Source organism: Scophthalmus maximus, chromosome 6, assembly GCF_022379125.1.
Source record: "Scophthalmus maximus strain ysfricsl-2021 chromosome 6, ASM2237912v1, whole genome shotgun sequence".
In the NCBI taxonomy this organism is placed as follows: Eukaryota; Metazoa; Chordata; class Actinopteri; order Pleuronectiformes; family Scophthalmidae; genus Scophthalmus; species Scophthalmus maximus.
The window spans coordinates 440,001-467,500 of NC_061520.1; the positions used below are offsets into that span (position 1 = coordinate 440,001).

General features: G+C 50.3%; 3 protein-coding genes across 7 annotated transcripts in view; 1 reads left to right on the top strand and 2 right to left on the bottom strand.

The window, feature by feature from the left end:
- The window catches only part of aadacl4 (arylacetamide deacetylase-like 4), a 3,213-nt gene extending 2,057 nt beyond the window's left edge, over positions 1–1,156 (top strand). Inside the window, exons 3-4 of the mRNA XM_035632538.2 lie at positions 153–216; positions 309–1,156. Of these exons, the coding sequence (XP_035488431.2) occupies positions 153–216; positions 309–1,092 (848 nt within the window). The 3' untranslated portion in view covers positions 1,093–1,156. The remainder of the gene's footprint in view (positions 1–152; positions 217–308) is intronic.
- A 2,400-nt stretch (positions 1,157–3,556) lies between these two features.
- Positions 3,557–7,626, bottom strand: klhdc7a (kelch domain containing 7A). Its single transcript, XM_047332943.1, has one exon. It carries the CDS (start codon positions 6,592–6,594, stop codon positions 4,342–4,344), a length of 2,253 nt encoding a protein of 750 aa, XP_047188899.1. The 5' UTR covers positions 6,595–7,626; the 3' UTR covers positions 3,557–4,341.
- A 2,466-nt stretch (positions 7,627–10,092) lies between these two features.
- The window catches only part of igsf21a (immunoglobin superfamily, member 21a), a 146,680-nt gene continuing 129,272 nt past the window's right edge, over positions 10,093–27,500 (bottom strand). For 2 of the 5 annotated variants that reach the window (XM_035632541.2, XM_035632543.2), the window contains 5 exons: positions 26,865–27,342; positions 21,102–21,202; positions 17,264–17,456; positions 13,419–13,457; positions 10,093–10,296 (listed from right to left, as the gene is read on the bottom strand). In XM_035632541.2, the coding sequence (XP_035488434.1) occupies positions 10,220–10,296; positions 13,419–13,457; positions 17,264–17,456; positions 21,102–21,202; positions 26,865–27,342 (888 nt within the window). In that variant the 3' untranslated portion in view covers positions 10,093–10,219. Of the gene's footprint in view, positions 10,297–13,418; positions 13,458–14,105; positions 14,430–17,263; positions 17,457–21,101; positions 21,203–26,864; positions 27,343–27,500 lie in introns of all 5 variants that reach the window. The other 3 variants (XM_035632542.2, XM_035632544.2, XR_004793642.2) reach the window with 2 other exon arrangements.

Below are 27,500 nucleotides of genomic sequence, written 5' to 3' on the forward strand. Positions count from 1 at the left end.
ACATCCCTTTAACCAGAACAATCTTTTCCAAAAGCCTTGAACAGAGGAACTGTACTAGAATACAGGACTGAATGTGAGTTAATCGTATGAATACACAAAAGATGATTCGTGTCATATCCATGTTTTACTAACTGCTCTGTCCTGCTCATCAGATTCTGTGGACGAAGTGTGTCGGCACATCGCCATCAAGTCGGACTCCACTGTCGTTTCTGTTGGGTACTTCAGACTTTTCACAGAAATATCAAACAGCCACAGTGATGAGCAGAACTCAACAGATTGCCTCCCCGTCTCCCCTCTCCCCCCTCCAGGTACCGATTAGCCCCTGAGCACAGGTATCCCGCCCAGCTGGACGATTGTGAGGCGGCCACGTGTCACTTCCTGTCTGTTGCAGAGGCAGACTTCAGCGTGGACCCGCGCAGGGTGGCGGTGGGAGGCGACAGCACCGGGGCCAACCTGGCAGCAGCGCTGTGCCAACGGCTGGCGAGGAGAGAGGACGGACACCTGCCGTCCCCCTGCGCCCAGATCCTCGTCTACCCCGCGCTGCAGATGGCAGATTTCAACCTGCCCTCGTACCAGCAGAATCAAGCCGTGCCCATATTGTTCCGTGGCCGGATGGTATTCTACTTCCTGCAGTACCTGAGCGCGGACACGTCTGCGTGCCAGGATGTGCTGGAAGGAAACCACGTCCCCACGGAGCTGAGGCCACGCTACGAGTCGTGGCTCTCCGCGTCCCACTTGCCCCCCGAGTGCCTGGCACGGGGCATCTGCGAGCGGCCGACCCCCCAGTACGACGCAGAGTTGTACCACGTGGTCCGAGCTGGTCTGGAGCCAGAGGTCTCACCTTTACTGGCAGACGATGACGTCATTCGGAAAACCCCGCCCACCTTCCTTCTCACCTGTGAGTTCGACGTCCTGAGGGACGATGGGATTCTGTACAGGAAGCGGCTGCTGGACCTGAAACGAGACGTCGCCTGGCAACACGTCAGGGATGGATTTCACGGCATGATGAACTTCTTCAACCGGGGTTGGCTCACGTTCCCCTCGGTGCTGCGGCCCGTGGAAAGTGTTGTCGACTATGTGAAGACACTGTGAAGCTCATCTACATCACCATGATCGTACTTTATATTTTCTTCTACTGTTTAATAAATAAAAAAAACTGGCCTCCAGAGGCTGCAGAGTGTTTTTCTTTATTAAAAGTATATATATATATATATATATATATATATATATATATATATATATATTCACTGAAGACAAAAATCAATAAACAAAACCTGCTTTATTCCAAAAAATGAAAAGTAGCCCGAGGCCACAAAGGTAGGAAACAAATTCTGGCAGCACTTGAACAAGTCTATTCCTACAAGCTAAATGTCAAACCCCGCCTTAAGGAACATATTTTCTTTTGAACACAGATGTAAGACGTTTCAGAATTTGCTTCCTGTTCCAGTGTTTGCTGTATCCATGGCAACAGGGCTCTTCTGTTTCTCCTCCACTGCCCCGGCCTTCGCAGGTGATCGTTCCTACCTCACCGTGTTCCAACAGGACTTCAGGTTTGTCTGACTCCAGCTCATATGAAGCAGACAGGGATGGAGGATCGAGCAGAAGTATACAAACAGAGTGATGGTGGGAAACTGGGCAGAAGAACGACTGCAGGTAGGAACTGTGTGTTTAATTGACCTTTATGTTCTGTATAGTAGAGGGCAGATTATTTCTCGGTGCTCGTATTAAAGCGAGATGAGCCGAGTCCACTCTCACGCTACAGATCCAGAACACAACCAGTGGCCGTCTGCCAAGTGTTTTGTAGCACCTCCGATAGTACTCAGGTCTATAGCAGAGTGATTAGTCCGCCTCAGTTCAGCTGCATCAGCAGCGTCGCAGCGGCGGCGGAGCTGGAGACTAATAGCATCGACGGCAGGTTCAGCCACAAGCTGCTGGTCCAGGATCAGGCAGAAGAAACGACGTGGGGAATACTGTTGATCGATAGTGATGTGTGAGTCCCCCCCCCCCCCCCCCCCCCCCCCCCCCGCATTTTTATTCTGTCCCACACGGTTCACTCGGGAGCCACAGACGGTCGACAGCTCCAACCGCCTCGACTACCGGCCCCACTGGGACGTCCCGGCCCCGCGGAGAGCTGAGGTCAGCCTTTAACTGCTCCTTCGTGGCATCAACAACCAATCGAGTGCCTGTCACAACCCTGCGAGTCAGGGCTTTCTGCTGCCGACGAGGCCACTTCTGCATAATAGAGAAGCAGAAGCAGGTTTCTGGTCGGACTCAGCAGTCGTGAAAAATGTGTAGAATCATCAGTCGTAGTGGTGAAGAGTATTGTGAAAGACCAGGCCACGCCCTCCATATCTCATGTTCACACTTCTGTGTATGGTCTTCCAGGTGCTTCCCTCGTGCAGCTTCCTCTCATCGCTCGGTCACGCAGTATGAAAAGCTACGGAAGCCAACGCTGCATCGCTCCACGTGGCCTGAGAGGTCCGACCGGCCGACGCCTGGTAACGAGTCACGTCGTCACCCAGGAACCGGTGGTATGACCGCGGAGCAACGCTACGTCAGCTCATTTCATTCTGTGTGGTAGTTGTGCTCATGTCACCAGTAGCAGTGTTAACTTCTCTGCTCCCTCGTCCTTCCAGCTCTTCCGACCGCCTCTGGCTCGCTGCCGTCCACAGAGAGTCGTCCTGAGCGACGGTCGCGCCTGAGGTCGAGGACGGTGGACAGGTCGGCAGACCAGAGGCCTCCTCCTCCCTCAGTGGCCTCGGCCTGCGTCGCTGTGCCGGAGCTTCACGCCTGCTCTCCAGTCACCTCCACCATCCACAAGGACCTGGACCTGAGATGTTCGTCGCAGCAGAGACGAGCCTCTTGACTTCATGCTGCTCGTTCATTCAGAAGCTCAAAGTGGAGCGACTCTGTGGTTCCTCTTTTCTTATTTGTCAGCAGTGTGAAAAAAAAATTAATGGAGCAAACCATTTGGGAAATTAAAGAATTAAAAAAATTAAACATGACTCTCATTATGTTGCTGTTGCAGATTTACTGTGTGTTGTGTAGCGCGTAGTGTTCCTGTTTATATATATTGATATGAGTGTGCAGGACGCGGGATATGAATTATGTTCAACCCTTCCAGAGGATAATTGCATGCAAATTCTTTCTCTCTCTCTCTCTCTCTGCACACTTAATATCTGAAACCCGGGCGAGCGGCCTGTCGAGCATCCTCCTCTGTGGAGGAAGAGGAGAACAGAACGAGGAAGAAGACGAGTGTTGAGCTGACCTCCGTCCTGAGGCAGAGCAGAAGAGCAGGAGTCATCAGCGTCCGACGGGACGCGTCCGACTCCCGTTCCATTAGGTGTTTAATTACAGGGAATCAAAGTGTTTAATTAGGAAGAATCAAAGATGCTTATGTTTGACGGTCAACCATCTGCGTCCACCTGCTGCCTCCACTGAGCTTCACCCACTGTCACATCGCACCTCTGCGTTTCCCCTCTGAGCCACATGATGGCGCTGTAGCAGCACGTCACTCTGAAACCTGTCAACTCCACATCTGAACATCCGGAGACCGTTGGTTGTAAATGATCAGTTTAATGTTTGAATCATTCTTATGCAGTTTTCATTGTTAATGTCATTTCAAAATATACATTTGGCTTAATCCTGTTATTGACTTACTCCGGATTAATATACTATGCACAACATATAATTCATATATTTCTCACATAACAAAACAGAGAGACGTAGTTGGAGCAGTGAGAAACAAACTGCTCAGACAAGATGAAAACACATTTTTACAGGTTGTGACAAATGCATGTAGAAACTCACATTTACATTCTTTGACAAACCCCATTTACATCCTGTCATGTTTAAAGAGCAACTGTAGATAATTGCGTTGCGTATTCAGGCCACTGTGTAACTTATATCTGTGCCCTACGCATCCTGCACCCTGACAGATTATGACTACAATGCAGAATCTCTCTAATGTGTAAGAGTCGAACAAACTCATTTACTCTTAGACGCACTCATGAGAGAGAGAGAGGTGAAGCATCTGAAATGATATGAACCCAGTTAATGGCAGGAAAGAGAAGCAAATCAAAGAAGCAAACAACTCACACGACCGCACATCCTGCGTACATGTACACAAACAGCAGTTGGACGACTGTCTCATACTTTACATGTGCAGCCAGAGGCCGAGACACGAGACACACATTTCTTTGTGCTTAATCCAAAAAAAGAAGAAGAAATGATTTAAGAAACAGAAGCTTTGGGCAAAGGAAACTTGATGTAAAGCTCCTGCTGCTGCAGGGACACTCCATCATCAGCTAATCTGATCATCGACGCAAAACTGAGTCCTTGTTACACACTGGTCTGCCGAGGCTTCTTATCGGGGAGGGAGAGGACGAAGGGGAAGAGGATGCCCTTCGCTGCAGAGAGGACACTCAAGTCCTCATCTGTGAAGGCAGGAGAGATCTCATCCGCCTCCAACCTCATGGTGAACTGCCGGCTCACGCAATAAATCGTGTCGTCCATGGAGACGCACTGAAAGACCGGGCAGTGCGCGAGGCGTTTGAAGCTGCACTCGTACCACAGCCGAGCCACAGTGTGGTAGCGGTACACGCTCACGCCCAGCAGTGGGTTCATGTCGAAGCGATACAGAAACCTCCCCACGGCCACCATGTCTGCCGTTCTGTCTTTGCTGCCGACCAACAGACTCGGCCTCCAGCTGTTCGTTCTGGGGCTGTAGCGCAGCAGCAAATATCTCAGAGTTCCCCCAGAAACAAAGAGCTCTCCGTCGCACACGGTGACGTGATGAGCCACAGCGAACGTGTCGTTGGGCAGCGGAGCCACAAACGTCCATCTGTCCAGTCGAGGGTCATAGCGCTCCACCGAGGAGAGGCACTCTCCTCCGATGGCGTAGATGAAGCCCTCCAGCGCTGCCAGTTTGCAGCGGGGTCTGGCCTCATTCATGGGACTGATCTCCTTCCAAATGGATGTCAGAGGATTGTAGCAAAACACTCGCTTTGAGGGTGTCATGTCTCTGTCTGTGCCTTGGCAGCCCACTGCCACAAAAAGGTAGTTATCCATTGTGCACATTGCACAGGCTTTGGAGATGACCTCCTCTGGGATCAGGCAGAGGGTTTGCCAGGAGTCCTTGTAGTCGTCATAATAGTGCAGAGCACTGGACGTCGTCCTCCTCTGCTCCGTCTCTGCCGTCGGCCCTCCCGTGTTCCTCGTCCAGTCTTGAGGGTCTATATCTGCCACCATGAGGAATTTCCTCCCCCCTCTTCTTTGCTTTCTGATTTGTTCCCGCTCACCAGCCATTAGTCGTCCATAAATGTTGGGGTCCCTGAGCACCTGGAGGTAGTTGTCTGACATGACCCCCAGGGCTGCCTGCTGCACCGAGGCCTGGCCCTGTTTTTTGGCCAGGTACAGTGTCTCCAAACTGTTTCCCAGATCAAGTTTACTGTGCAAGCTTTCCAAATCTGTGCCATCAAGGGTTTTCGCTGGGAGATGTAGAAACGCAGCCCCTGCTACAGTGTCGACATCAGCCCCCTCGCTCACATTAGGGCCTTCGCTGTCACTACTGATCGGCGGGTGAACACAGAGGGGCTCATTGCTCGTTGAGGCCAGAGAGTGAATCACTGGAGCTGAAGTCGCAGAGGGGATGGGAGGCTCACGCTGCTCTGCTGCAGACAGATAACTCTCAGTGCGTCGGTGCACAGGGCTGGTGGGGATCCTCGAGTTGTGGCTTCCTGGTGAGGAGAGACCCTCAACAGAACTCTGTGGTAAAACCAGATCACACATAATGATGGGGGATTCTGTCAGACTTCCATACTCTCCTGGCGGCGGCTCGGAGTTCCTCTCGTACTGATCCGGCCCCGTGTTTGAGTCAGTAACAGAGTGAGACGAAGACTCCACGTAGTAATCATAAATCTTTCCACGCACAATCTGGTCTCCTGTTCCTTCCAGCACCACGTGAGCATCCTCCACTTTGATCTCTGCCTTGGAGAGGAAGCTGGAGTAGGCACCCTGGCGCTCCAAGTCCTGCCTGAGCTCCCGGCCCACGCCCACACTGCCCTCCAGCTTCTGCAGAAAGCAGGGGGAGCGGCGCCCTGTTGTACCGGCCATCCCACTCTCAGCTGGATCAGGAAGGTTCAAAGCAGATCCAAACGAAATATTACTGGTGGCAACCTCTGCCTGCCTCTGACGAGTGAGCGTTCCTCCGGTCCTGCTGATGTCTCCATCGTTATTTGACATGCTAACTGCATCTTCTCTGTTTTCCGCTCGGCGTGGACGACTTTCTGCCGGCGTTTCATCGGTGCTGAGAGACGTCAGGTCACCAGAGTCTGAGTCGGAGGATCTGCGTCGCTTGCTCCCGTCGTCGTCGTCGTCATGTTGTGGTGAACTTCTCAGTGTTGTCTTGAAGTTTTGGCAGGTTGCATTTTGTTCCTCTTTGTCGTCTTTGACACGGAGCTGGACTTTCTTGGCCTCCCTGGAGCTGTAGAACCTGTGGGCCCAGGACGCCAGCAGCACCACAGCCACAGAGAAACCCAGTTTCAACAGCAGCTGCATGTCGAACTGCACTCCCAGCAGATCTGCGATGGGCATCGCTGCAGCAGGATGATGACGACGAGCGGTTGAATGATCCTGTTGAATGTTGTTGTCGATGCGTCTCAGTTGCAGGCAGCACGTCGTCCTCTTTCCATTGTAATCGCTGCTGTGATCTGATGACTGCTGCTCTGTACCAGAAGGAACAAGAGTAAAATGACACCTATTTGCATCCGTGGCTCTGCAGAGGCGGAGCACTCGTGACGCACCACCTGTTAGATTCACTACCCAAACACAGGATATGGAAATACCCAATAGATCAATATTTGGTTATGCAAAAAAGTCATGCAAGCTTTTCCCATAACCATCGAAATGTCTTCGAAGAAACTTCTGTTCGGTATTTACGTGAACGGGTTCAGGTCATAATTGACTTTGTCCAGTTTTTGAAAATGTCTATAAAAGATATGAAGATGGATCACAGGAGGAGAACAGAGGGAGGATGGCCGACTCTAATCAAATACTTCATAAACAGGATACGTCTGTTTGCACAACCAGATCAAAGGTCCTCTTCTGTGTCATTACTCTCACTTACTGAAGTTTGCTCTCAGACAACTAACTGGCATTTTGTATCACCAACACACAGAAGTGCAAATAGTACAGAACCTGTGTTCAGCTGGCGTCGCTCAGCCACTGTCAGTCTGCGGATCCTGCGGTCAGCAGCAGAACCGTGTTGACTGTGACGTGTCCCGGCCGACAGGCGCTGTTCAGTCATCTGGTAACTGAGCCTGCAGACGACATGAAGGAAACTGGATTCTGCCGGCACAGTCGACTCGTGAATAATTCAACGACGGGGACAGAGAGGCAGCTCCCAGCTCAGGTGAACTGTTCACAACACTGCTGAGGAGGGAGGAATCATGACTTTGAGCCACGTGCTTCATTGTGTAGAAGAACTTCCTGTCTGTCGTTTCTGCTGCTGCCGAACATGACAGGTGTGCAACATGCAGCCCAACATTTGGAACAGATAGTTCCTTTAGCTTAAAACTGAGGACACACACACACACGCACACACACACACGCACACACACACACGCACACACACACACACACACACACACACACACACACACACACACACACACACACACGCACACACACACACACACACACCCAAACACACACCCACACACCCACACACACACACACACACACACACACACACACACCCAAACACACACCCACACACACACACACACACACACACACACACACACACACACACACCCAAACACACACCCAAACACACACCCAAACACACACACACACACACACACACACACACACACACACACACACACACACACAGTTTTGATGATGGAGTTTAGACAATGATGTTTTTCCTCTCTTGAATACCAAATGAGTGATAAAAGCAGAAAGACACAGAAGTGCCTCTTGAATCAAAATTAACATTCCAGCCGAGTTGTTCCTCTGTACAAGGATTCGTGCCCTTTGCTTCTCTCCATGGAATTTCTTTTTTTCCACAGGATATACGACTGTCTGTTAATGTTTGTGCAGCTCGGCTCTCATCTGTGGAACACAGCAACGTGGACTGTTCTCTGGCAAGGTGAGCCCACATCCCAAACGAATAGGTCCGTCCGTTCGGTTCTATAAGCTCTCACCTCCCACCTGGTTTAAAACTTAATCCCTTAATTCACGTTGTGTCCTCAGAATAGTTTCAATTGCATTTCTTGTGAAGTCCAGAAAACGGAGGACATCTTTGCATCAAGCTCGTCCTCACTGAAACTGCAGAGGGTTAAGAACAACGTCAGGATCTCCTTCAGGGTGAAAACTATCAGAAACATTAAAGTCATTGGTGGTTACAGAGGACTCACTCGACATTGACAGACTGTCTGTCAACTTCCCTGAGACGGAGAGATTCTCATCACATTCGATGGTAAACTACTGCTTAGACATCAGATACTGTTCAAAACTGCTGCAAGATGGAAATCTACGACTGAACACAGTTTTAATTAAAGTCACCAGGCGTGTGTGTTTTATCAGGTCTCCATTTTAATACGGGTGAAATGAAACAAATGCAACAACCCTGTTTACACGCGCTGCCCCAGGTGAGCTCGTCTCTGGAATGGCGGCTAAGATGATCCACTACTGTAAATGTGCGGGTAAGAGTTACGTATTGAACACGATGTAGGTCACTGGAGATATGTCACAAGTAAATAACTGACTACAGGCCAGTGACAATGAGTCGCGGTGCTGTTCAGTGGCAACACACCAACAGGAGAAGGAATCCTCATACATCACATGCACCACAATCCCCAAACAGCAGACATATGTTGGATCTTTTTGTTTCACCTGCCACGTGGATATAAAGAGCCCGGATGAGGAACAGAAAGGCTGTTGGTGGTTCCGTCCGTCCAGCCAACAGGATCTGTGACGTACAAACAAAGGTGGAGAAGTGAGGTGGAGAACTCAGCAACCGTTCCTCACCACGTCCCATAGAACCTCTGGAATTATTTTCAATATTTACACTGATGTACACAAAATACACTCAAAAAGGAGATTTTTTTATAACTAGTTTTCAAATGCATTTAAATCCTCTTGTACATTCCGAACCATCAGAAAAAAAAGGAACAACTGCATATTCTTAAAAAAACAATGTTCTCCCGAGGTGCATCATCCCGGGACACGGAACACACACGTGTTGATGCGGCGGTGGAAAAGTTCCGCTTCTCACTTTTCAGTCAACATCAAAATAAAATCAAAATTCTTTTCTCTTCTGTTTCAAATCAACTCATTTTATTGATCGACAGGCAGACGTGGGACAAGGAACTAAAGAGGAGGAGTAAAGTGGGCGGGGCTATATAGGAGATGGTTATCGTAATGTTCATCACGTTGTTGTTCTTTTGATCGTTGGTTATATCTTGTTACAAAAACAGTGGAGCGCCATCTGGTGGTGGCGCTGGTTCCTGATCGACGGACGCATGGAGGGTCTGTTGATGACTGGAGAAGGCTTGCAGGAGTGTGTGTGTGTGTGTGTGTGTGTAAGAAGGGAGAGAACGTGTGTGTGTGTGTGTGTAAGAAGGGACAGAACGTGTGTGTGTGTGTGTGTGTGTAAGAAGGGTAAGAATGTGTGTGTGTGTGTGTGTGTGTGTGTGTGTGTGTGTGTGTAAGAAGGGGACAGTGTGTGTGTGTGTGTGTGTGTTAGTGTGTGAGTGTGTGTGTGTGTGTGTGTGCGTGTATGAAGAGGACAGTGTGTGTGTGTGTTAGTGTGTGTGTGTGTGTGTGTGTTTGTGTGTGTAAGAAGAGGACAGTGTGTGTGTGTGTGTGTTTGTTTGTGTGTGTAAGAAGAGGACAGTGTGTGTGTGTGTGTGTGTGTGTGTGTGCGTGTGTGTAAGAAGAGGACAGTATGTGTGTTAGTGTGTGTGTGTGTAAGAAGAGGACAGTGTGTGTGTGTGTGTGTGTGTGTGTGTGTGTGTGTGTGTGTGTGTGTTTGTAAGAAGGGGACAGTGTGTGTGTGTTAGTGTGTGTGTGTGTGTGTGTGTGTGTGTAAGAAGAGGACAGTGTGTGTGTGTGTGTGTAAGAAGGGGACAGTGTGTGTGTGTGTGTGTGTGTGTGTGTGTAAGAAGGGGACAGTGTGTGTGTGTGTGTGTGTGTGTGTGTTTGTGCGGTTTCACGTCAGCTCCACTGTCACTGTGAGGACGAGCGTCATCCACGTGAGTCCGAGCAGGTCGCTCCGACAGGCTCCGCCTACAAACACAATGAGACAGACACGCCCCCTCAGTCACACTTGTTTACATGAAACAAGACTTGTTTTTGCATTCAATTTTTTTGTTGTTGAAGTCACATTAACATTATCTTCACTGAACTTCAGTGTGTGTGTGTGTGTGTGTGTGTGTGTGTCGTTCTTTAGTAACATGACACCATCATTATAACAATAACACTGTTCTCTGTGTACAATATATTAATTAATGGAAACTCTGCTCTCTGAAATGATGTAATGACATACAGTGAGACGCTGCCATGGCGACACAGCCTTCGTGCAGTCAAGTCAAACACAAAGATATTATTATTTCTTTCTCAATATTTGAAGAATCTTCAGATAAAATGGGAGCGAGGCCCTGCGTCTTCTGATATTTGTTTTTATGTTTTCCACTTGTTGTTCTGAGGCGAGGAAACTAGATTATAGACGAGCGATCAGCAGAGATCAGCAGCTTCACACTGCGACTGTTTTCTGTTGCTCCCTGGAGACGAGACGGAGACGACTGCAGCCGCCGCCGGCTGTGGGCGTGGCTTCTCTGACATCGACCAACCACTTGTCCTGTTGGGTCGTTACATCACGTTGGTAACGACCCAACAGAAAGAGGTCGTGAACACAAATGAGAAATGAGTTTCCTCCGCATCTGGGCTCGGCCTCAGAGATGAGGTGATGCGCTCGGAGAAGAGGTTTACTACAGGTGGACCAGGAGGGACTACATGTCCCGCCAGGCCTGGGACGCCCCGGAGGAGCGGGCTGTCTGGAACACCCTGCTTAGCCGAGGTCCGCGGCCTGATCGCAGATTGTCGGAAGAAAGCGGACCGATGGTCTACGTCGGGGCGACACCGACACGAATCTGAGTGTGATGTAATGTAATGATGCTGCTGAGGTTGGACCTGAGAACAGTTGTATGTCCGGATGGTAAACAGGATATTCACGTGTTTGTCAGGACTGTCACACTGTTTTGTGTGTCATGTAATCCCCCACAGAACAATATCATCTGATATTTTATATAATATGTTCCACTCTGTTCGTGCAGCATGAGATAACAAGTGGATCTTCTCAATCAGGCCTTCACTTCACCCTGTGACGGGCTCATCCGACCATGAGATCATCATCTGAGGTCCAGTCTCCGTCGCTCCGCCATCTGCTCGCCTGTTTTTTGGCTCAGACTTTAATGAGTTTCTGCCAACTTGATCTTTTTTTAGACGACTGGGACCGATTTCTATGGAAACATGGCCTCTTTTTAATAACGCACGACTCCACCTCCGGTGTGTGGGACCGGAGCTGGCAGCTGAAGACATAACTCTTTACTGTTGTGTGTGACTCCACGACTCAGGTTTACATCACGACTCTGTTGTGGCTGGAGACGCTGAGACGACCTCGCTTCCAGAAAAGGATTTCAATTAGAACTTTTCATGGCGCTGTGGAAAATGACAGATGTGGCACGTCTGCCAAAACAGCAGCAGATGATGCAGATGAATTATTTTCTGGCTGTTATGGTTTTGTTATTTTTGACTAAATGAATCCGTTCAGACTTTGTCTCAGACAAGATGAAGCATTTCACTGCACAACTTGTCAAAAACAAACTTCCAAGAAAACAGGTAGAATCTTTGTCCTCTGTTTTCAGTCCGCTCTTAAATTCAGTTCGTGGCCCGACGCCGCGCACCTTGACCATCTGTCTGCGAGATTGGAAATCTGACAACGACGAATGGATATAACCCTGCCCAGCGCCGACCGACTGACAGACGGGGTCTCCCCCCCTCGCACCCGCCGAGAAGCCGGGGACTCGGCCATTAAGCAAATGTGCATGTGTGCGGCGACCTGTCGGGGTCGCGGCGTCGTCCACACGTTTGACTTGCATGCGAAGCTCGTCTGACCCCGTTCTGTCCTCGCTGGGACACAGCTGCTCCTGCATTTACCACAACATTTGCATATTCAGTTTCGGATCAGGGTGAAACGATTGGAGGAGAGGGAGAGAGGAGGAGAGATGATGAACCGACCGCGGGACGAGGGGGACATTATGGGATGTTTCAGCAGAAGGAAACAGAAAAAGAAGGAGGCTCATGTCAAACTTCATCCTGGTCCTCCGTCGGAGGACAGTTGAACTGAACCACGGCTCCTCTCACCGAACGCTGGGGCCAACATGGGCGTCACACTGATGCACCAGGGGATTATAAACCATCCCATTACACCATCAAGTCCATTTTCCAGTTCGTCAGCAGCTGCTCACCCTAGAAACGTTTCATTGACTTGTCATGATTAACATTCAGTGCACTGTGCAGAACAATTCTGAGGATCCAGTCACTCAACACTAATAACTTGATACTTATGTGGCCATTGTATGAATTTTTTTTTATAAATTTACAGGAAAAGAACTCTTTTCAAGGTTCTACATGACCGGCACGAGACTTGCTTTGAAGTTTAAAATTGTCCCAATAGAAACCATTAATGAATATGAGGGTCGTTTCCAAACTGTGGCAGTTTCTCTGCACTCAGAATCATCTACACTGATCATAAAGCCTCAGAGCTTGTGAGCTCGGCTGAAGAGGAAATGTAGGAAATATGAATACGATGGAGGGAGCGAGGAGCGAGACACAATAAACTCCTAGAAACGGATGAAACATGAAGAGAGGTCAACACCGGGAGACAGAGAGAGAGAGGAGAAGATGGAAGTGGAGCGAGAGAGGGAGTGGCAGCAGAAATGTGGAGATGGAAAGGTTGTTGTCACAGCCCCGCGGCTCCTCCTGACAATCCCTCATCTTTACATATGATAATCTTAGGAGCCGCAAATGAGCCGCCGCTGCACATATGAAACAGCAATAATCTCACACTCAAGCAGAAGTGACAGGCTGCGTTAGTCACTGGAAGAGGCTCGTCGCTCGCTGCTGCCGCTGCTCAACATCCGCCCAGATGAGTCGTGACAGGATGAGAAACATCCTCCTGTCGATACCTTCAATGTAGAAACCACAGCAGCCCAAAGAATCTGCTTCTGATTCCTGCACGTTTATGACATGTCCTCGCCGGACAGACTTCGGTGTCACATGTTGTGTCTCTGGATGATGACGATGGAGCGACGATCACGATGTAGAAACACAAGGAGAGAAATACTCACTGTTCTGATTCTGTGTGTTCTTCATCATGCTGGGGTTTTCTGTAAGACACAACAGAGATGAGCAGAGAGTTACTGAGAGACTGAGTCTGTGAATTAACAGGAGAGAGAGGAGCGTGAGAAGATCGTGTCTTTACTAATGAAGCTGCTGCGTCACGTCCCCAGTGAGAGCGACCGGGCCTGTTAATGGAACTGGGACCACCGAGCTCCGGGTCACTGACGGAGTGGGAAAAGGTGTTTGGAGAAACCGACTCCACCTTTAATAAGTTGTGCTGACGTCGGCCCGACACACCGACACACTCCGACAACGTCTTTCCATTCCCGGCTCTCGGAGGGATGAAGTAATTGCAGAAGGAGAAAGCTGCAGAGCTTTGCAGAGTCTTAGCAACTCCCCTAAATTCCACTTTGTGGGCTATTTTTGGACGTCAGACATGTGAGAAGGTGGAAGATACATGTTCGACGCAAGAGAAACTTTTCTGGTCTCGCCGGTCCGTCTCCGGTCTCATGGCAACCATTACCATGGCAGCTCATCTGTGGACGCAGGGAAATGAGTGTGTGCACTTTGCATATGCACTCTTTGTGCCTGGACCTGGAAATTTCCTAAAGCAAAGACACACACACACACACACACACACACACACACATCTGAGCGAATCTGTTTGTGTGCGGCTCCGCCCACTGCTGACTCACCAGACAGGAAGCAGCAGGTATCATCACCGAGATGTTCATCGCCAGGACGAGCCGCTCATCGTCGGTGTGTCTCTGTGCCACGCTGACATCACACTCTATTACTCCTGATGATGAATATCGAACTCTGTGCCAAGTTGAGCAGAGCGGTGAAATGCTTCTGTCCCTTGGCCCCCGGGCAGAGAGAGAAGTGTCTCATCTCAAGGCCACGCGGGACAGAAACCAAGGTCACTTAATCACGTTCACTTCCCCGGAGCGCGAGTGGAAGCGATCTCCGAGCAGAGAGGCGGACAGATGGGCCGCACCGGGCCCGGAGCACGTCCACACCTGAGGACGCATCAGGGTGTTAAATAGACATCAGTGCTCTTCCTATCAAAACACCTCCCGAGGTTACGCCTCCTCAAAGTGGCACTTTCTCTGTAAAGTGGCTTCTCATTGGACCCGCCCAGCAATTTGTACTTCTGTGACATCCTTCATTAAATCCTGTTCGCAGAAGGGTTTCAGGCAGGAGGATTTAAAAAAAGATGGAAACGACATCGTAACGTGTCCGATTCAATCGAGTATGAAGACGTTAAAGACCAAGTATATTGAGTTTTTCAATATTTCACTTGTTTCTCTAACATTGTTTTATTTTGTTTAGCTCTTCCTTCTGCTGGGGCCACTTGCCATGTCATCATCGTAAATGAGAAGCTGTTCTCAGTTGATCTAACCTGGTAAAATAAAGGTCAACTACAAACACACGTGGCCTCACACGTGTTTATCTCTCTGCAGATCATCTCCTGGACTCTCCGGCAGTTCTCTGTTGTGTAAATGTTTCATGGCGACTGGTGGAACATGACAGAACCATTATGGACAGAGCTGCGATGCTCGCACGGGATTTTAGATCTGGTGTGTTCAGTCCATGTCAGGTTTTAAACTTATTAGGAAGACAAAGATTTTTACAAGTTATTGATCTCATTTTTCACACTAACGTCTCTTTGGTGAGGCGTCTGATGGCAGATGGTGCTGATGATGATGATACTACTCGCTGGTTTCAGCAGCAACAACGAGCGACTCGGTGGCTTTCAAAGACACTGATCTTCTCTCATACAAAATGGACATATGGACAAAATATTGATTTTTAATACAAATAAATAAATAATAAATTCAAACCACAGTGATCTTGTGAAAGCTGCTTGTTCACAAGGTCATTTGTCATCAACTCATCCAGTTTCTCAGGTTTCGAGACAAACCACAAACTATCTTTTACTTCCACAACGGAATAATCATGTGTTGATTTATCTTGGGAAGCGTGACGTTGATCTTCTTTTCTTTTCTTGATCGTTGCCACGATGTCCGTCAGCGATAACACGTAACAGCTACATTTTTTATTTGATGTCATGACATTTTTTTTGTATTTGTAAGTAATTTTTTTGTGACTCTGATGAGAACCAACGACCTGCAGGTTCTGATGAGAACCAACGACCTGCAGGTTCTGATGAGAACCAACAACCTCCAGGTTCTGATGACAACTAACAACCTCCAGGTTCTGATGAGAACCAACGACCTGCAGGTTCTGATGAGAACTAACGACCTCCAGGTTCTGATGAGAACCAACGACCTGCAGGTTCTGATGAGAACTAACGACCTCCAGGTTCTGATGAGAACCAACGACCTGCAGGTTCTGATGAGAACCAACGTCCTGCAGGTTCTGATGAGAACCAACCACCTCCAGGTTCTGATGAGAACCAACCACCTCCAGGTTCTGATGAGAACTAACGACCTCCAGGTTCTGATGAGAACCAACGACCTGCAGGTTCTGATGAGAACCAACGACCTGCAGGTTCTGATGAGAACCAACCACCTCCAGGTTCTGATGAGAACCAACCACCTCCGGGTTCTGATGAGAACCAACCACCTCCAGGTTCTGATGAGTACCAACCACCTCCAGGTTCTGATGAGTACTAACGACCTGCAGGTTCTGATGAGAACTAACGACCTCCAGGTTCTGATGAGAACCAACGACCTGCAGGTTCTGATGAGAACCAACGTCCTGCAGGTTCTGATGAGAACCAACCACCTCCAGGTTCTGATGAGAACTAACGACCTCCAGGTTCTGATGAGAACCAACGACCTGCAGGTTCTGATGAGAACCAACCACCTCCAGGTTCTGATGAGAACCAACCACCTCCAGGTTCTGATGAGAACTAACGACCTCCAGGTTCTGATGAGAACCAACGACCTGCAGGTTCTGATGAGAACCAACGACCTGCAGGTTCTGATGAGAACCAACCACCTCCAGGTTCTGATGAGAACCAACCACCTCCGGGTTCTGATGAGAACCAACCACCTCCAGGTTCTGATGAGTACCAACCACCTCCAGGTTCTGATGAGTACTAACGACCTCCAGGTTCTGATGAGAACCAACCAACTCCAGGTTCTGATTAGAACCAACCACCTCCAGGTTCTGATGACAACCAACCACCTCCAGGTTCTGATTAGAACCAACGACCTGCAGGTTCTGATGAGAACCAACCACCTCCGGGTTCTGATGAGAACCAACCACCTCCGGGTTCTGATGAGAACCAACCACCTCCAGGTTCTGATGAGAACCAACCACCCCCAGGTTCTGATGAGAACCAACGACCTGCAGGTTCTGATGAGAACCAACCACCTCCAGGTTCTTGGTTTGGTCACTGAACCTCGGTTTCTCTGCTCTTTCGATTCCATCGCAGGACTTTGATGCCACAGTTGCAGTTGGTATTTAAGAGCGAGCCTCTGATGAACCGTCACCAGATCCCTGGCGAGAGAATAGTTTCCTCACTAAGTGCTGCTTTAAAAGGAATGTGTTGTTGAGCCAATTAGAGAAACAATGTCTTATTAATCACACACTTAGCTGCATTAATGATTCATTCCTAAACGCAGTCACATAAATCTCCTAAGTATTTTTCAAAGATATTGTAGATACATGAAATGGATTTTTGTAGAATTATATAATTTCCTGTGACATTTAACTGTGTAATTATATAAGTGTTCCAGATAATTCTCCTGGAGCCAAGATGTAGAGTCACACTCACACAAAAAAGAATGTTTCATATTCATCATCTTCTAAATAATTAATCAAAGTTAAATGCGATTTCAGTTTAACTGCGAGTGTGATGGCCGCTGCGCAGCGTACGTACCAAAGACGATGAGGCGAGTGTGCGTATCCGTGGAGCCCAGAGGATTCTGGGCCGTGCAGCGATACATGGAGCCGTTGAGCTCGGCCGGCACTCGCTCCAGGATCAGCTCCTTCCCCTCCCGCTCGGTGCTGCCGTCCAGCAGGCGGCCCCCCACCCGCGTCCAGGTGAAGAGGGGCTCGGGGAACACCTCGTTCTGTCGATGGGAAGGAGAGGAAAGAAGGGGAGGAGGAGAGGAGGCGGAGGAGGAGAGGAGGTGGAGGAGGAGAGGAAAGAAGGGGACGAGGAGAGGAGGGGGAGGAGGAGAGGAGGTGGAGGAGGAGAGGAAAGAAGGGGACGAGGAGAGGAGGGGGAGGAGGAGAGGAGAGGAGGCGGAGGAGGAGAGGAGGCGGAGGAGGCGGAGGAGGCGGAGGAGGCGGAGGAGGCGGAGGAGGAGAGGAAAGAAGGGGACGAGGAGAGGAGGGGGAGGAGGAGAGGAAAGAAGGGGAGGAGGAGAGGAGGCGGAGGAGGAGAGGAGGTGGAGGAGGAGAGGAGAGGAGGCGGAGGAGGAGAGGAGGCGGAGGAGGAGAGGAGAGGAGGCGGAGGAGGAGAGGAGGTGGAGGAGGAGAGGAGGTGGAGGAGGAGAGGAGAGGAGGCGGAGGAGGAGAGGAGGTGGAGGAGGAGAGGAAAGAAGGGGACGAGGAGAGGAGGGGGAGGAGGAAAGAAGGGGAGGAGGAGAGGAGAGGAGGCGGAGGAGGAGAGGAAAGAAGGGGAGGAGGAGAGGAGGCGGAGGAGGAGAGGAGGTGGAGGCGGAGGAGGAGAGGAGGCGGAGGAGGAGAGGAGGCGGAGGAGGAGAGGAAAGAAGGGGACGAGGAGAGGAGGCGGAGGAGGAGAGGAAAGAAGGGGAGGAGGAGAGGAGGCGGAGGAGGAGAGGAGGCGGAGGAGGAGAGGAGGCGGAGGAGGAGAGGAGGTGGAGGAGGAGAGGAAAGAAGGGGAGGAGGAGAGGAGGCGGAGGAGGAGGCGGAGGAGGAGAGGAGGCGGAGGAGGCGGAGGAGGCGGAGGAGGCGGAGGAGGCGGAGGAGGAGAGGAAAGAAGGGGACGAGGAGAGGAGGGGGAGGAGGAGAGGAAAGAAGGGGAGGAGGAGAGGAGGCGGAGGAGGAGAGGAGGTGGAGGAGGAGAGGAGAGGAGGCGGAGGAGGAGAGGAGGCGGAGGAGGAGAGGAGAGGAGGCGGAGGAGGAGAGGAGGTGGAGGAGGAGAGGAGGTGGAGGAGGAGAGGAGAGGAGGCGGAGGAGGAGAGGAGGTGGAGGAGGAGAGGAAAGAAGGGGACGAGGAGAGGAGGGGGAGGAGGAAAGAAGGGGAGGAGGAGAGGAGAGGAGGCGGAGGAGGAGAGGAAAGAAGGGGAGGAGGAGAGGAGGCGGAGGAGGAGAGGAGGTGGAGGCGGAGGAGGAGAGGAGGCGGAGGAGGAGAGGAAAGAAGGGGACGAGGAGAGGAGGCGGAGGAGGAGAGGAAAGAAGGGGAGGAGGAGAGGAGGCGGAGGAGGAGAGGAGGCGGAGGAGGAGAGGAGGCGGAAGAGGAGAGGAGAGGAGGCGGAGGAGGAGAGGAGGCGGAGGAGGAGAGGAAAGAAGGCGGAGGAGAGGAGGCGGAGGAGGAGAGGAAGCGGAAGAGGAGGAGAGGAAAGAGGCGGTAAGTCTGTATATTAAGAGCAAAGGACACATGAATAATACAAGCTCCAATCCCCCCTAATGCAACGACAAGTGAACAACATGCATTAATAATCAACACTTCACTTTACAGGACTTTTTTCACCTCACGTTTCTGAGCCCTCCAGAGAACAATCCCCCCATGTCAAGTTTAAAAATGTAAAACCTCCGCGAAGTCGTATTTCATTCATATCAGCGGGTGGACGTGTCCACAGATAACACGAGGACACAATAGGAGAGTCCACGTCTTCTTCGTCACACAACATTCTCTCCTTGAAACGCACCACAGACACGCACAACACTAAATATCTCCTCTTCCATTTTGTTCACGTGTGGAATAAAAAACCCTTGAACACATTTGGTTTCCGCTCTGTGGCCTGAGGTCAGATTCATCTGTTCCTAATGAAATGAGCACTTTAAGATTGACCTGGTCTTCCGTGACGTGGGCAGAGAATGAATTTCAAGAGTTCCGTCTTCAGGTGGATTGATTGATCACAGAGGATCGTCATCACCAACTGTCACCAACTCTGAAAAGACTCTTTGTGAACTTCTCGGTGTTTAATTCTATGACTTCTTTGATTCATCTTCCTCATGTTTCCCTCATTTTGTGCATCTTGAGTTTGTTGTTTCCTGGTTTATTTTGCATCACTTCCTGTTCTCTGTGTCTTGTCATTGGTCACTTCTTGTGTTTCCTGCACTCGTGATTGTCTGCACCTTGTTCCTGACGTGTTTCACCTGCGTCCTATTATCTCTTCCTTCCTCCTGAGTGTGTGTGTGTGAGTGTGTGAGTGTGTGTGTGTGTGTGTGTGTGTGTGTGTGTGTGAGTGTGTGAGTGTGTGTGTGTGTGTGTGTGTGAGTGTGTGTGAGTGTGTGTGTGTGTGTGTGTGTGTGTGAGTGTGTGTGTGTGTGTGCGTGAGTGTGCATGAGTGTGTGTGTGCGTGAGTGTGCGTGAGTGTGTGTGTGTGTGAGTGAGTGTGTGAGTGTTTGTGTGTGTGTGTGTGTGTGTGTGTGTGAGTGTGTGTGTGTGTGTGCGTGAGTGTGCGTGAGTGTGTGTGTGTGTGTGAGTGAGTGTGTGAGTGTGTGTGTGTGTGTGTGTGTGTGTGAGTGTGTGTCTAGTCTCTGTGCTTCACTTTGTCCTTGTTAATTCGTCTGCTCCGTCACGTTCCTGCTCAGTGCTGTGTTTGTTCCTGAGTTTAAGTTTTTCATCAGCTGAGTTTCTTCATGTCAACCAGCAGAGACTTTATTAAACACACTTTTTCCCATATCTTCCCCAAACAGCTTTAAGTGACCTACTGAAATTAAAATGTACTGGTTTGTAATTGTGATGAAGTTGAATTAAAAAACCCATAAAAGATCATGTTAATAAAAGAGTGAAATGGTGACAGAGGTTAAATGAGTCGCAGATTGAGACGGATTCTTGTGAAAAGGTCAAATCCAGATAAAAAACAAACAACAAACATCTGAACCCAAATTAAAAAGATGTGTGCCACTGAAAACATTATTGACCTATTAAACATCATACATGAAGATAAAAAAATACACTGTGGGGTGATTATCCACAATACATTTCTCAACCAAATAAACCAGAAGGGAAAGTGGCATCTTGCAAGAGGGCGAATTATCGATCTTGACACTCGATATCATATCTACGTGAAATGCTGAAGCCTCGGTCCCGTGACAGAGAAATGCTCTGATGCCGAAGGGCCTGACCGGCTGGAACCAGTTCTCACATCAGTTCACGCGTCTGAGCAGTAAAACAAAACACCACAGCCACTTTACTGGAGATACTGTATCAGAGACGAGTGAAATACAGTCAAACAAACACGTCCGATTGGTGACAGAGACTGTTCTCTTCACCTGCCTGGCCTCAACGTGTCGCTCCTGTCAAAGGACCTCACGTCAGAACGCAGTGACGCACGCCGGACAGATTCAACGTTCATCTCTAAGTGGGTTTCTCAGATTACATTTGTGTCAGTGTAGAATTCAACAACCTGAAGAAAACCACCACAGTATTTTAGAGCCGCCACACGTAAACCACACTGTTCCAGTGGGAACACAAACTTTTAAGAAAAGGAACTTAATGCACTGATGCATTACACTGAGCAGAGCGGTCTGACTCAACAGACCAACCCTTTCATTTTCTTAAAGCCCCATGCACTTACCCCAGGCGATCCTACCTGGAATCCTTGCACCGTGATGCGCACCGTGTCCCCCACCTTCGCCCGACTGGGGGACATGGACAGTTTGGGACCCTTAGGAGCAGCTGAAAGGAGAAGACAGAGAGAAAAGAGGAAGGTCAAAGGTCAGTGTACTGAGCACGGAGACCAAACCTGCTGGTCACCGAGGGACGAGACAAATACAATTTCCTGTCAATTAAGGTCACGGGGGCGAGAGGCCAGGGACCTGCAGCGTCTCTCATCCACTCCTCTGAGAGGAGAGGAAGTAAATGGGTAGGTAGTCATTACCAGAGGAAAATGGGAGAGTATCAGGTGGTGGAGTGTGGAGGCAGCGAGATAAGAGACGCTGCGAGAGCTGACTCCCTGGTCTGGGTGTGGACTGCAGATGGTTTTCACCTGGAGCCTCTGAAACAATGAGGGGAACGTTCCCAGGTTGTGGTTGCCCGGTGCATGTCGCGTCGAGATAAAATGAGTGATTTGCATAATGTTATAAAAAAGCTCGGTGATTTCATTACAGCACACTCTACGGCATTAGGCCCGTTATTCTGCTTGGTTTGAGATGATTAACAATTCCCCTACAGATAAGTGCTGCTCACGCTGCGCAGGTTCCACATGTGAGACAAATGCAGCGAGCGGCACACGCTCTCAGTCCTCAGGCTAACGGCCTCCTATCAATAACAGCCGCCCCAGGAATCCTCCACTTAATCTGGGATGAATCACACCGCCGCCTGTTTCCATTGACGAGTTAAACTAAAGCATAAATAAATAAAAAAAAGACAAATGACCTCAATTTCCTGCTATTAATCTGGCCACAAACTGTCCAGTGAGGCTAATGAAGCGCGGCCTTTTCTTCGGCAGCCATTGACCAGCAGCCCTCATCAGACTAATGGATGAGGACTTACTCAGTTATATCTGCAAATGGGATTGAACATGTGGCGTCGGCCATATTGTGGGATCTTTTTATTAAAGAGAAGTGGTGAGGGAGAGTCCAAGTGGCCCTGAGGGCGAAACCAGCAGATATTCAACCTTTAGAAGGATTTCTTATCATTCTGTAGAAACCAGGAGAGTTCTCTGAGTCTGAGTTCAGATCTGGCAACACAACCACGTCCTCCTTTGAGCAGTTTGACACGGATAAATGTTCCATCTCCAGCCGACGACGTCTTTTCACAGGCGAGTTTCTCTCCACCGCCCACACACGCACTGACGGAACGGTCTTTATAAATACTGGTGTCATGGCGTCACGCGGAGCTTCGCCAGGCATGTGGCCGGGAGAGGATGATGGCCGATTTCTGGGATTTGCTCCAGTGTGACAGTTGGCGTCCTACGTCACCAACCTTTGATGCGGGCAGCATGCGGTGTGATTGACACAGCACAGCTTCTCCCTGGTCGCACCAGACCCTCACCTCACATCCAACTTCTTCAGCTTGTGAGAATGAACTTTCTTCGCTTCGGGAGAAGTCAGAGAATAAACGAGCCCCACAGAGAAACTGGTGCACATCAGGTGCTTCAACACCGAGACAAGACTTCAACAGGTCTGCAGCCGGTCGCATGAGCTGAGTCAGACAGACATTCAGACAGACAGACAGTCAGACAGACAGACAGTCAGACAGACAGACAGACAGACAGACAGACAGACAGACAGACAGACAGACAGACAGACAGACAGATAGAGAGTCAGACAGACAGAGAGTCAGACAGACAGACAGTCAGACAGACATTCAGACAGACAGACAGTCAGACAGACAGAGAGTCAGACAGACAGACAGACAGACAGACAGACAGTCAGAGAGATAGAGAGTCAGACAGATAGAGAGTCAGACAGACAGAGAGTCAGACAGACAGACAGTCAGACAGACAGAGTCAGACAGACAGACAGACAGACAGAGAGTCAGACAGTCAGAGAGATAGAGAGTCAGACAGATAGAGAGTCAGACAGACAGAGAGTCAGACAGACAGACAGTCAGACAGACAGAGTCAGACAGATAGACAGTCAGACAGACAGAGTCAGACAGATAGAGAGTCAGACAGATAGACAGTCAGACAGACAGTCAGACAGACAGACAGTCAGACAGACAGACAGACAGACAGACAGACAGACAGACAGACAGACAGAGAGTCAGACAGTCAGACAGACAGAGAGTCAGACAGATAGAGAGTCAGACAGACAGACAGTCAGACAGACAGAGTCAGACAGATAGTCAGACAGACAGACAGTCAGACAGACAGAGAGTCCGACAGACAGACCGTCAGACAGACAGAGTCAGACAGATAGACAGTCAGACAGACAGAGTCAGACAGATAGACAGTCAGACAGACAGAGAGTCAGACAGACAGACATTCAGACAGACAGACAGTCAGACAGACAGAGAGTCAAACAGACAGAGAGTCAAACAGACAGACAGACAGAGAGTCAGACAGACATTCAGACAGACAGACAGACAGACAGACAGAGAGTCAGACAGACAGACAGACAGACAGACAGACAGACAGTCAGACAGACAGACAGAGAGTCAAACAGACAGACAGACAGACAGACACAAATCACAGCCACCTTCCTTGAACTGAGCATCTGCTCTTTTACGAGATGTGCGGACTCCGGATCTGTCGCTGCTGTGCCGTGTGTGAGATGAGATGAGAATCCCAACACTTGTCCATTAATGTTGAATAATAAGCTCCTCAGTTCTTCGTCTGAGAGCAAAGATCTTCTTTCAATTATTAAGATGCACCATGCTCGTGAACACAGTCCTCCACCTCTCCCTCTCGTGCCGGTGCCAGCTCAGGTTGGTTTGTATGGCGAGCACGGAGCCAACACATGAATATTCATGAAGTGTAATACAACGTTGGTCGATTGTCAGACTGTCGCTCCGTCTCATGTGGCGATATTAAATCTCTGAAAGATTTATTACGTGTGGGTACTGCGAAGACCTCCTTTTCATTTCCTGACCAAACACACCTGAGAGAAACCAGAGAGCGTGTGTGTGTGTGTGTGTGTGTGTGTGTACGGTACGATGCAATTATACACGTAGAGCTGCATAATACAAATGTGCTAATATGAATCAACACATGCTCCTCTTTGTCTTTTTTCTTTAGATGACTGGTTATGTTCCCTCCGTCTCTTTAAAAAGAACAGAAGTATCTATCAATCTATCTATAGTATCTATGTGTGTGTGTGTGTGTGTGTGTGTGTGTCTGTCTGTGTCTGTGTCTGTGTGTGTGTGTGTGTGTGTGTGTCTCTCTGTGTATGTGTGTGTGTGTGTCTCTATGTATGTGTGTGTGTGCGTGTGTGTGTGTGTGTGTGTGTGTGTCTCTATGTGTGTGTGTGTGTGTGTGACGCAGCTCTGCATTGTGTGAAATATTCAGAATAACAACATGTTGTTCTGAATATTGTCGCTGTGATTCATTTCCAGTCAACCTCACAGAAATAATCACCAGTGCACCAGATGTGTATTGACACACAACAAATTCACTTTTTATCTTCAAGTTGTTCAGTAAAATAAATGAAAAACTCCAGTGACCATGAATATAGAACTGAAACTACATTTGGAAGCAGTGAGTTCAGGTTCTTGTGGAAGTCGTCTCTGCTCTCGTCAGTGAACTGGGTGATGGAACAGAACACGATGGAGGAGTGTCCCTTCCTCACTAATTGAGACCCTGTAGATTCACCCTGTTTACCCAGATATGTACACGGATGCTGGCAGCAACTCTTGGCAAATCGCAAAGAACTGAAATTAAACCAAAACAAATAAAACCTTCTCTTTTCTTTTTTCCCTCAAGCTGCGACTGCATCAAAAGAACGGCGGACTAATGACGGACGGTTCAGATCCTCCATCCTTTTTCTTTTAATCTCCAAACTCCAGGCTGCTACTTGGTGAAAACAAAGAATAGGATATATTTTATTTGACGGATCGTCATGACAACTGACCACAGCTGGGAGACGGACACTTGGAGTCGGATGACAGGAGGTAACGTGAGCCTCTCTCCGCCTTTCGATGGCCGCGAGCATCTCCAGGAACATAGTGTCTCTGTTTATTGAGTCAGGATTTCGTGGCTCGTCTCCAGGACGAGACAACTAATTGTCTTTGAAGTGTTAATTGGATCTGCTGGAAGCCATGGTTGTGTTTAAATCCCCCAAAAGAAATGAGAGCCTATGTGTCTCTTTTGGATCACACACCAATAAAACTTCCTGTTTACTTCTGTTTCTGAGTTGATGAACAAACACGAGGTTCCTCTGCTGAGACGGAGACTTCTCTCTGAAAGACCTCGGACTGAAGAGCTTCTGAGATCCAATGAGAACACATTGGTCAGCGAGTCTAAACTCTCATTCCACTTCTCTAATTCAGGGTGACTTTTTCAATAATGGCGCTGAGTTAACTCAATCTAGCAACAGACAGCTCGATGAATTGCCCTGTCAGTCACTCGGAGTTCTGCGTTCGCCACTAAACTCTCAATCTGCTCAGCTGTGACACAATTAAAGCGACATCAAATGAAAATCAGTGTTTGTTCTGGGTACATTTGCAAAGGAGACGCGAGGGAACCGGGTCGGCTCGGAGCAGCGAGGGGACGCGAGGGGACGCGAGGAGACACGAGGGGACATGAGGAGACACGAGGGGACATGAGGAGACGCGAGGGAACCGGGTCGGCTCGGAGCAGCGAGGGGACGCGAGGGGACACGAGGAGACACGAGGGGACACGAGGGGACATGAGGAGACACGAGGGAACCGGGTCGGCTCGGAGCAGCGAGGGGACGCGAGGGGATGCGAGAGGACGCGAGGGGACACGAGGGGAACGGGTCGGCTCGGAGCAGCGAGGAGACGCGAGGGGACACGAGGGGACCGGGTCGGCTCGGAGCAGCGAGGAGACGCGAGGGGACACGAAGGGACCGGGTCGGCTCGGAGCAGCGAGGGGACACGAGGGGACACGAGGAGACACGAGGGGACGCGAGGAGACGCAAGGGGACACGAGGGGACCGGGTCAGCTCAGAGCAGCGAGGGGACGCGAGGGGACACGAAGGGACCGGGTCGGCTCGGAGCAGCGAGGGGACGCGAGGGGACACAAGGAGACATGAGGGGACGCGAGGGGACACAATGAGACATGAGGGGACACAAGGAGACACGAGGGGACACGAGGAGACATGAGGGGACATGAGGGGACGCGAGGGGCCACGAGGAGACACGAGGGGACACAAGGAGACATGAGGGGACACGAGGAGACATGAGGGGACACAAGGAGACACGAGGGGACGCGAGGAGACGCGAGGGGACACAAGGAGACATGAGGGGACACAAGGAGACACGAGGGGACACGAGGAGACATGAGGGGACATGAGGGGACGCGAGGGGCCACGAGGAGACACGAGGGGACACGAGGAGACATGAGGGGACACGAGGAGACATGCAGGGACGCGAGGGGACACGAGGAGACACGAGGAGACATGAGGGGACATGAGGAGACACGAGGGGACACGAGGAGACATGAGGAGACACGAGGGGACACGAGGAGACATGAGGGGACATGAGGAGATATGAGGGGACACGAGGGGACACGAGGGGACACAAGGAGACATGAGGGGACATGAGGAGACATGATGGGACACGAGGGGACATGAGGGGACATGAGGGGACATGAGGAGACATGATGGGACACGAGGGTACACAAGGGGACACGAGGGGACACAAGGAGACACGAGGGGACACATGGAGACAGAGCATGAGTGTCCAGTGAACGCCACGAACAAACAGACCCACTCACCCAGGGTGACCTCTGTCTGCATGGGCATGGACAGCGCCGGGTGTTTGACTTCGCAGCTGAACAGAGCGTCGTTATCCAGCTGCGGGTTGAGGGTCCAGGTGAGCCGGGCCTGCACCACCACAGAGCCGTCGCTCTGGGGGATGTTGGTGTGGCTGAAATAGTAGAGAGGGTCCGTGCTGTGCACCCAGCGGGGGAACTCCCGGCTCACCACCGTCTCCGGGATGACCTCGGTGGCGGGGCTGGGCTCGTGGGCCTGCTGGCCCTGGGTGTGGACCCGCTGGGGGACCTCTGTGTAGAGACGGGCCGACCGCCCCTCGGGGTCCAGCAGGGAGAGCGAGCGCTGCAGCTTGGTGTCGTCCAGGTCCCTGCTGATGAGCGGCCGGGCTCCTCTCACGCCCGCCGAGCCGCCCTGCTCGCCGGAGGACGGCTGAGTGTAGGAGATGACTTCTATCAGCTCCCCATCGCGCTTGAAGTAGACCTGAGAAAGAACGAGCAGAGAGAAAAGACTTCTGTTACACTCGCGCCTTCTCACAAGGCCAGCAGACAAACACCATGCACAACGTGTGATGTGTGTGATGTGTATAATTCTCTGGTGGCATCTGGTGGTAAAGCACCCGACAGGGGACACTTTATGGC